The sequence below is a fragment of the Sinocyclocheilus rhinocerous genome, unplaced genomic scaffold (assembly GCF_001515625.1).
Source record: "Sinocyclocheilus rhinocerous isolate Xijiao unplaced genomic scaffold, SAMN03320098_v1.1 scaffold2109, whole genome shotgun sequence".
Lineage (NCBI taxonomy): Eukaryota > Metazoa > Chordata > Actinopteri > Cypriniformes > Cyprinidae > Sinocyclocheilus > Sinocyclocheilus rhinocerous.
Window position 1 is genome coordinate 228,100 of NW_015657975.1, and position 10,253 is coordinate 238,352.

Genomic DNA, 10,253 nt, shown 5'->3' on the forward strand with positions numbered 1-10,253 from the left:
GGCGTGTTAGAATGAGCCGTTTTAGGGGGGCGTGGCAGAGTCTTAACTTTGATAAAGAATATCTCTTTGGTTTTGAGACTTTAGTCTTTGCAACTTCAGGGATCTTATCTATGCACAATCAGCTTGTAACACTCCAAAGAGAAAGGAAAACTTGAAAGCGCATCATATGACCCCTTTAAAAAAATGCTGTGTTGTTAGATAAGTTATTTTATTCTCACTAAAAGCAACTATTTGACATTTCATATAGTTTTATTATTCTACAGTGTTTTACATTTACATGGACACAATAAGAAGGACACACAGTCCCAAAGTATGACGGCACACTGCATGTGCAGATTTCCCTTACTGAATTATGATTGCCTAACATTCACCAGAAGTTGCACAGCACAGAGCAGGATGACAAAACAACTTCCACTCTCTCAGTCCATCTGTCAGAACACTGTTAGTCCTCAGACTGAACGGTCTTCTGGCGGGTGATGATCTTGCAGGCCCGCTGTCTCAAACAGCTGTCTGAAGTCAGGCGCCGGGCAGTTTCTCTCAACTCTTCAAGACTGCTGGAGGAGGCACCGCGAGAGGAGGCAAATGATTGAGAGTGCTTCACTGCACACAGGACAAGAGAAGGTAAAGTCAATTTATTGAGAGTAAATTTAACCAAAAATGAAAGCCTTTTGGGCCACTCCACAAAATATGTGGCATTCGTGTCTATCATATTATATTTGTAAAAACAACGAAACAACAATGAATAGCTGATGCCAACTGTTACTTCATTTTAAACACATCAACAAAAATTAAATAAATTTATTGTAATAATAGTTTAATATTTAGTTTTCTTTCATTATAGTATAACTATATGCTTATCAAGGCTGCATTTGTTTGATCAAAAATACAGTAAAACAGTAGCTAATAGTATTTAAAAAATAAATAAATAAAAATAAAAGTTATTTTAACTACAATAAATTGTTTTATTTTAATATATTTGAAAAAATGTATATATATATATATATATATATAATAAATAATATAATAAATAAATAAACTCCCAAAACAATCAACTATCACTACAAAAAGTGCTGTTTCTGGTAATAGTATGATACATTCCTCAGAGCACCAGCATAAATGCACAGGTCAGCTGAATATGAAATTACCACTAATGGTAATATTTAGGTTATAATTTCATCATGCGTGCACCTACACGAACACTTACACCAGTGCTGTCTGGACCACTGCCAGTTTACCCAATTGTATTTCATCACCCCGGGTTGCCAGTTCGCGGAAAACAGAGCGTATCTCATTTCATTCATGGTCAAGTGCGCTCCTTCCTGTTGGTGTGGTCAATCTGGCAACCTCCGTGTGCGTCAAGTCAAGGAGGAGGGGCCAGGTGAAAAAAACCCTCTCCAATATTTTGAATTTGGACTGCAATACCTAGTTCAACCACTCGGAGTCAATCCTACATACTGCACCTTTAAGGATAACTTATAAGCCTTTGAAAGAGTTATGGAGTCAGTCTCCATACACTCTCAAACTACGTAAACATTTGTATATATGTATATTTTGCAATAAATATAACATATATTGTTTATATTTAATCCACCATTCTTTAAATCTTTAAATCCATCATTGTTAATTCGATTATGTAATTTGCAATGCTTCATGGGATTGTAGTTCTTTCCCTCATTAAAGCTGTTGTTCAGGCCTATAGCCTTCTAGTCTTTTTGTCTGATTTTCAAATACTTTTTTGCTTCAAATCAAAGTAAATAAATAAACTCCCAAAACAATCAACTATCACTACAAAAAGTGCTGTTTCTGGTAATAGTATGATACATTCCTCAGAGCACCAGCATAAATGCACAGGTCAGCTGAATATGAAATTACCACTAATGGTAATATTTAGGTTATAATTTCATCATGCGTGTTTTGTCTGATTTTCAAATACTTTTTTGCTTCAAATCAAAGTTTGCAATGTTGTGATTCACCTCATGGCCGGTTGGTTTGGTTCATGGCTTATAACTGTTTAACAAAGACTTAAAAGAAAAAAAATCCCTATGGGAAAAATGAGAAAAAAAAAACATTTCTGAACCAAGGTAAAATAAAATAAAATAAAATAAAAAAGCGAGCTGGCACTGTTTTCTCTATTGAGTGTAAAAATCTAAAATCCTTTAAAGGGGTCATATGATGCTTTTTTAAAGATCATTATTTTGTGTATTTGGTGTAACAGAAATGCACAGGTCAGCTGAATATGAAATTACCACTAATGGTAATATTTAGGTTATAATTTCATCATGCGTGCACCTACACGAACACTTACACCAGTGCTGTCTGGAGGCCCGTCTCTGGATACGGCAACTTTTGATGCGTCGAGCAGCAGCTTTATGCAGATACACTGCGTTCTTCATGATGGACGGTAACTTGGCCTCAATCTCCGCCGCACAGATACATTCCTCAAAGAACTCTGGAGGTACAATGCACAACATCAAGTTTGGATGCAATTTAGTCAACTTTAAAGGGATAGTTCACCCAAAAATGAAAATTCTGTCATCATTTACTCACCCTCATGTCGTTCCAAACCTGTATGAGTTGCTTTCTTATGTTGAACATAAAAGAAGATATTTTGAAGATTGCTGGTAATCAAACAGTTGGTGGTTGCCATTGACTTCCATAGTAGGAAAAAAAAATACTGTATTTTGGTCAAGATATTTGAACATCATAACATAATTTAGATAACTGGATTTAAAGGGCTTACAAAATTGAAAACTGTCTCACCAGTGCAAAAAGAGTGCTTATTGAAACCATAAAGCAAAAACATGCAGCTGTAGTCTGTGTGGTTGTGAAGCTGGTTCATTGTCTTATCAGTCAATGCTTAAACCCCCTTATTTGTAAGGATATTATTACAACATACTTTATGACGTGCATTCTGGGAGGCTTTTTAATGGCACTGAATGAGTTCCTAGGCATGCTGGGATGTTGGCTGCCTTTCCTTTAGCATTCGTTCCAATTAAGAAAAAATAAATGAATAAATTAAAATGCTAATTTTGTAAAGTCAAATGCATCCAAACCAGGTTTGCCAACAGCGATGCAAATTAGTACTTCATTTCCTTTTCCCTGAGGACCAACTTGACGTGGAAAAACATAGTATTTAGTTTGCATTTATACGGTAATGTCCATTTATTTTAGGCATACAGTGTTGAATACTTCTTAGGTTTGCCTGAGAATGAAATGCAACATTAAAGGGATAGTTCACCCAAAAATGAAATTCATGTCATAATTTAACTCACCTTCAAGTTGTTGGTTTCAAACCTGATTATTTCTTCTGCTGAACACAAAAGAAGATATTTGGTTCCCAAACTGTTGCTGGTAGCCATTCACTTTTTTCATACTATGGAAGTCAATGGCTACCACCAACTATTTGGTTGCCAACATTCTTCAAAGTATATATCTTATTTTATGTTCAGCAGAAGAAAGAAACTTAGACAGGTTTGGAACAACATGAGGGTGAGTAAATGATGAAAGGATTTTCATCTTTGGGCTAACTGTCCCTTTAAGTAACAATAAATATTGTTAATTTAGCATTTTCAAAGTTAAAAATTTTTTTTTTAGATTTTTTTTTAACGAAACCTGAAACTATGATCGACACACATACACACATTCAATCAACATACGGTAAACACAGAAACTATTTCTTCACAAAACTTAAATTAAAACGCCCCATTCATATGGATTTGTTTTTTGACGCTTTTATAACCTTTTTGGATCTTCTAAGTTTTGATTACCTGGACAGAAACCTCTCAGGTTTCATTAAAAAAAATCTTAATTTTTGGGTGAACCAACTCTTCAATATTAACATGATAGCAAAAATCGTCTTCTCAATAGTAGGACATGGCTAATGGAATGCACTTACTGCGGAGATGGCTGACGTCTCCTTTCATTCTTTCATCCCTCTCATGGGTGCGTTCTATTGCATTTAGACCCTGCTCTAGATCTTGCAGAGCCTCTTCAGCCAATTTCAGCCTACGCTCCAGTTCCACACGAGACTCCATCTCTGCCTGTTACACGCACATACACACACACACACACACACACACACACACACACACACACACACACACACACACACACACACACACAACATATAATGTATATTATGAAGACAGAGTATAAGGGAGATTCATTTTAGAAGTGAGGTATGAAGGAGAAGACAGGCATGGGCTTTTATAGAATTTCAATAGATTTTTATATCAGTGAGAAGTGATAGTAGATGTGCAGATGCAGAAGAGGTAGTGCGATATATATGTAACCTAATAACACTGTAAGTTAGATCCAAAGCAAAAATATCATAGCACCCTGAAAAGAATAATTTTTGCAATGTTCCACAACCAGATTTACAGAAAGTCTTTTTTCCCCCCTTCTCAGTAGTTTTCACCTTCAGCTCTTCCTCGGTGTGCTGTTTGTCTGCTGTGAGCTGTGTGAGCGACTGCTGGAGAGCTTGAGCTTGAGAAGAATAAAACTCCCTCTCCTCCTGCAGAACTTTGGCTCGCTTTTCATTCTCTTTCAGCCTGCAGGGGGCGACAGAGAGAAGTCTGGCTGACTGCCATCAAAACAAAGCTGTAGGAAAGAGAGCACTGGAGTGTAGTTTGTAAAATGCCAGGGATGCTATATTTGCAGATGATTGTTCTCTGCTCACTGCTTTCTGTGTAAAAGTACAAAATAAGTTATATATAATGTCTATTAGCATTCTGACCTGTACATGAATTATAATTACATTTGCTAAAAAAAATGTAAAAAAATTACAAAATCATAATTTATTTGTTTGTTTGTACATTTTTGTAATTAATTAATTAATTAATTAATTTGAGTACAAATTGCTGCATACTACACAGTATTTACAAAATACTACATATTTTTTTTAAATATTTGAAACAGTACTCAGTATGCATTTTAAAATATAGTATGGCCCTGAAGAAGGTCATGTTTTGAGTGAAACGTTTGCCGGCCCATTCCTCAGTAAAGTTATTTTCCATTTTGAATACAAATGTATTTATAACATTTTATGTTAACGAAAATTTTTTTAAATAAAATTTGGCACTCCAGGGTTAAGAAAGAGATATTGCCTCGGTTTAATTTGTAATGGAAGATCAAATGCATTGTATTGTGGGATACATGTGAAATGTTCTCTATTGCATACTGAACATGTTGGCAATAGTAGCAAGTCATATATATATATATATATATATATATAGTATAATCACTTCCTATGTGCAGTGTACATACTACAATATATTTTGCAGAATAAGGAGTAGCCTACACTGTAAAAAATGACCGTGAATTTAACAGTAAAAGACTGTAAAAATGCTACAGTAAAAACCTGTTAAATGGTTAACGGTAAATTCCCCTACTATATACGGTGAAAAACTGTATTGGACATTACATGTATTGGACATTAATTTTACGGTTACAGTGTATATATTTAATCATATATTCAGTTAACCTCACATTTTTTAAAGAGTATGCAGCAGTAAACAGAAATTACACTACAATTGTTTTGGCTAAGTAAAAAAATCAATGCCATCTTATCAGGTTTGTTATTTATAAATCTGTTGTATCGTGCGTAATGGACCATACGGCAGAGTCACATTTATTTATATCCTGCTTTTGAGGTCACTCATGCCCGCTAGTCAATCCACTCTCTGTCTTTTGTGCTTCATTCACATCTAATCAATAGACTGGCTTGTTTAGGGATCAATGTACATTTCCATTGTCATGGTCTCGACAGTCCATTTATTCTAATGCACTTTCTGGCCAAACAATAATGGTGCTACATTTCAAATCTTTGTTTGTTTGTTTGGAAATTATATATTTTGTAATGAAACATTTTTCTTGACCAGATTTTCTCACCTTTCTTCTGCCTGTTCTTTCTCTTTAAGCAGGCTCTTCATCTGCTCCTCGATTTGCCGCAGGTTGCCCTGAAGCTGCACCTCTGGATTCTGAGAGTCTAAAGAGGCCCGCCGATCACTTCCTGTTTCAGCCACATCCTGTCCTCTTACTCGCAGCAGCTCGAGGGTACGCTTTTTCTCTTGGGATAACTCCTGAAGTGACAGAGTCAGACTTTTGTTATGGATCATTTTTTTCACCTCATGGATAATAACAAGCCAGAACTTCATTATAAAATGTCTTTCATACAACTCTATGCAGCCTCATTCTTATCACATGTAATAATTTCTCCTCAGATCAGTCCTGCATGTTTATTTATTTGTTTGTGCTTCACATCTGGTAATGATAATATGACTGTACACTGTTCTTTAACTTCTAGATACTTTTTTTTCAATATTATATTTTAAAATGTTTATTTCCTGATACCTCTAAAGACTTCTGCAGAATTGTGGTAAGATTATGAAGCTCCTCTTTTTCATTTTCCACTCCTTTCAGACACTGAGCAGTACCATCCAGATCTCTACCAACACAGAGCAATAAACAATGTTTCAGGGGATGTTCAGCATAAATTTAACATATTAATTATTAATTTAATATATTTTATTCATACAAATGCTGGATTGTTCTCAAACCCCATTTATTATGGCAGGACACGTCTGTCATCAAAATTTGATGAAGTAAGTAGATAAGTACATTATCTAAAAAAGATGATAGATAGATAGATAGATAGATAGATAGATAGATAGATAAGTAGGTAGGTAGGTAGGTAGGTAGATAGATAGATAAATAGATAGATAGATTAGATAGATAGATAGATAGATAGATAGTGTCGTACAGTTTAATTTGATCTTGTTCTGTTCTCAGCTCTTGAACCACTTCCTCAAACTTCTGCTTTTCTTCCTCCAGCAATTGATTCAGTCTCTCCAGCTCCTACAAAACACATATACATACATGAACGCACACAGACATATTTGCATATTTGTCCATCACTCACTTTACATGCATTGATTGAATATCAGCACATATCTTTGTACAAATCTACAGCATAATACAACTAAACACTGCATAACTGGACATTGTTGGTATCATAAATAGAAAGCGAACCGCCTTTTGTTCTCTTTGCAAGCACAGTTCTTCAGTCTCCTCCATGAGCTTATCTGACAAAAACAAAGACACAATACATCACTTCATCATAAATTAGACATTTATGGAAAGAAAGAAAGAAAGAAAGAAAGAAAGAAAGAAAAATTTGGCTAAAAGAAGAAAAGAAAAAGATGTGTCCATACCCAAGTATTCCTGCTTTTCTTTAGCCAGCTGTAGCCCCTGAGCTTCAAGACTCTCGATCATAGCCTCACCCAACTGAGCATTCTTCCAAGAGCTTTAATGGGAAGAAATATATAATAATTCACATCACCACACAAAAAATAACACTAATGTCAGACATAATCTGTAACATATTAAAAATGCTGGAATTAAATCTTAATGTGGAATTGTTTTAAAGCATGCTTGTGGTTTTACAAGAGAAGCTTTAATTACTTTCATCTTTTTTTTTTCAGAGATGTTATTAGAAGTTCACTCACACTTTTCCTGACTCTTGTAGCATCTCCACCCATTGGCTCTGCTCTGGCTCTGATTCAGCAGCCAGGACAATGTTTCCCTATACAGGATAAGCAGAAAGATATTCATTAAGATTTAATTTAATTTAATTTAATTTAATTTAATTTAATAATTTAACTGATATAGCTTTGGAAACCCAATTGATTGTGGTGAATTGGTTTCCCAAAAAATAGAATAGAACAGAATAGAATAAAGTACAAAAGAAGAAAATGCTTTTACTGTGAAGTCTTCATGGTTGATAACCATGGCAAATGGCATGCCTTGATCTTCTCTTGGCTCGACGATGCATCCAGCTAATGGAATCACCCCCTTACATTGAGCAAAATATAGAATACATTTCATGCTCAGTAAAAATGTACACTTGAACACATTGGACATGTTTTGCTTACATTACTCAGTATGTAATTGCTTGGTTATATTATAAAAGTGAGCAGTCATCACACAGCTGTGCTAATATTCAGTACAACAACAGTTGCACATCTTGCTTGCATGATATTGCTTAAGTATATGATTATACAATTAAATATATATTCACTACTATTTCAATACACTGTAACAGATTTCTGTAGTTTTCACAGCATTATTACTGTACATTTCACAGTAATCTTTTTACAGTGTAGTCACAGTTAATGTTAATAATAATAATGTGCAGCTCTAAGAAATGTAAATGTCTGTGTACCTTGGGGTGAATGTTGAAGTATCTATTGGTCTCAAAGCTTTTTTTCTCGTTCTCAGCATAGTACAAAAGAAAACTATCCTTGATGATGAAGAATCTGTTATGAAAGCATACACAGCAACAAGAAATTCACTAATAACCTCACAGCTAACACTGCACATTCTGACCATTAGATAAGCACTACATGAAAACCCTTCGCTGCTTCCTTCACAAATTCATAAATGACCAAATAACCATCAATTTCCGCGTTCATTTCCCCGGAATTGATCTGTCCAGGAATTGATGAGTCCTAATGTACAAAAGCTCACCGGCGGCACAGAATGTCCTCATGGATCTGACTTACTCAGCTTTAAAGGCACATTTAAAACACATCAGTTCAGTTTATAATGACGGGTTACTCAATATCAGCTAAGCTATAAAGCTTTTAAAGTGCATTACACAACAAGGCACCACACAAAAAAACATGTGCTTAAACTGAGCAAAAATACTAATAATACCTCAGCTTGTTCTTTTGCCTCACTGTATCTAGTCTATAACATTATTTAATTCATGCCACTTCATTACTGACCAGAACAACAAAAACAAAGAAATACATTGTATATCTCTGCAGGGAAATTACAACATAATGGAAAACAGCAAACTAAAATACAATAACTGAAAAGATCCTCCTAATAAAAGAATCGTACATATGCTTTTATTTTTGTTACAGACTGTGCGTAGTTAGGGCCCAATATTACCTGCGGGACCACTTGGCTGAGGGCCTCCCGAAAGGTCTCTTCCACAGAACCCCATGCAGTTGCACTTTAGTGCTGATATCCAAAGCGTCCGAGTCAGCTTGATCCATGGAGGTCCAGGGCAAAAGTAGGGAGGGTTTGGACGAGGAGAACATAGCTGACTCTTTCACAGGAAGTACGAGACGAGGAGGTGTGGTAAAAAAAAAAAATGTCAATAAAGTTAAAATAGTAGCATGTACACTTTCCAATAATCCTATAGAGATGCATTCAAACAGACAGAGCTTGTGATGATATCCTCCAGTTATTCAGTGATGTGGAATGATGCATCTGCCAATAGTGACATCAGCTGGTATTGGATGTGGAAACAGAGTCAGAGAGGGAGGGAGGAATGGATGCAAGAGGGTTAGGGAAGAGGCTTTGGGAAAGGGTGCTTTTTTTTTAATCTGAGGTACGTCAATGCAATATTTTGAAGAGAAAAGCTATTACTTTGCAGATTACATCACTTATGACGTTGGATCTATCTATCTATCTATCTATCCCTCCAGTTATTCAGTGATGTGGAATGATGCATCTGCCAATAGTGACATCAGCTGGTATTGGATGTGGAAACAGAATCAGAGAGGGAGGGAGGAATGGATGCAAGAGGGTTAGGGAAGAGGCTTTGGGAAAGGGTGCTTTTTTTAAAAATCTGAGGTACGTCAATGCAATATTTTGAAGAGAAAAGCTATTACTTTGCAGATTACATCACTTATGACGTTGGATCTATCTATCTATCTATCTATCTATCCATCCATCCATCCATCCATCCATCCATGTTTCTTTAACTATTGAAGATGTAAATTAAATAGATTTTTATTAAAACTAACAAGTTACTACTACAGAAATTGTAGAGAGGCAATTATAGAAACAGTGTTTCTGAAAACTTTTGCCATGCCTTTATCATTTATTTAATTCATTTTATGTGTAGACTTTTATCATTTTACCTACGTCCCAGACACAGGCTTGCTATCTTATAGTAAAATTAATTGAAATGGAAATTCATCAACATAAATAAATTAATAAATAAATAAATATGTGAATTAATGCTGTCAAACGATTAATCATGATTAATCAGAACATTTTTGTTTACATAATATATATGTGTGTACTGTTTATTATGTATACACTGTATAAATACACACATGCATGTATATATTTAAGAAAAATATGTCATGTTTATATATTTAATATATTAATTTATAATATGAATTATATAAATATATACATGTAAATACATGTAAATATTTTCAAATATATATATA

General features: G+C 34.8%; 1 protein-coding gene across 2 annotated transcripts; it reads right to left on the reverse strand.

Moving 5' to 3' along the window:
- Positions 1-186: 186 nt before the first annotated feature.
- LOC107721954 (pleckstrin homology domain-containing family D member 1-like) lies at positions 187-9,318 on the reverse strand. 2 transcript variants are annotated; one of them, XM_016530181.1, is made up of 13 exons: positions 8,956-9,318; positions 8,222-8,315; positions 7,762-7,851; positions 7,506-7,582; positions 7,212-7,303; positions 7,030-7,082; positions 6,761-6,855; positions 6,352-6,445; positions 5,890-6,080; positions 4,418-4,550; positions 3,896-4,040; positions 2,306-2,449; positions 187-600 (listed from the first exon to the last, which is right to left on the reverse strand). In XM_016530181.1, exons 1-13 carry the CDS (start codon positions 9,105-9,107, stop codon positions 443-445), a joined length of 1,518 nt encoding a protein of 505 aa, XP_016385667.1. In that variant the 5' UTR covers positions 9,108-9,318; the 3' UTR covers positions 187-442. The 2 variants fall into 2 exon arrangements, with proteins under 2 accessions (XP_016385667.1, XP_016385668.1); XM_016530182.1 differs by lacking the exon at positions 8,222-8,315 and having other exon boundaries at positions 8,956-9,030.
- Between the last annotated feature and the right edge of the window lie 935 nt (positions 9,319-10,253).

Bases quoted from the DNA above. Each gene is read 5' to 3' on its own strand.
- LOC107721954 (XM_016530181.1), bottom strand. From the start codon at position 9,107: ATGTTCTCCTCGTCCAAACCCTCCCTACTTTTGCCCTGGACCTCCATG. The intron at 6,856-7,029 runs GTTCGCTTTCTA...TGTGTTTTGTAG, and splicing joins TGCAAAGAGAACAAAAGGCG to GAGCTGGAGAGACTGAATCA. The intron at 4,551-5,889 runs GTGAGAAAATCT...CGCCCCCTGCAG, and splicing joins AAAGAACAGGCAGAAGAAAG to GCTGAAAGAGAATGAAAAGC.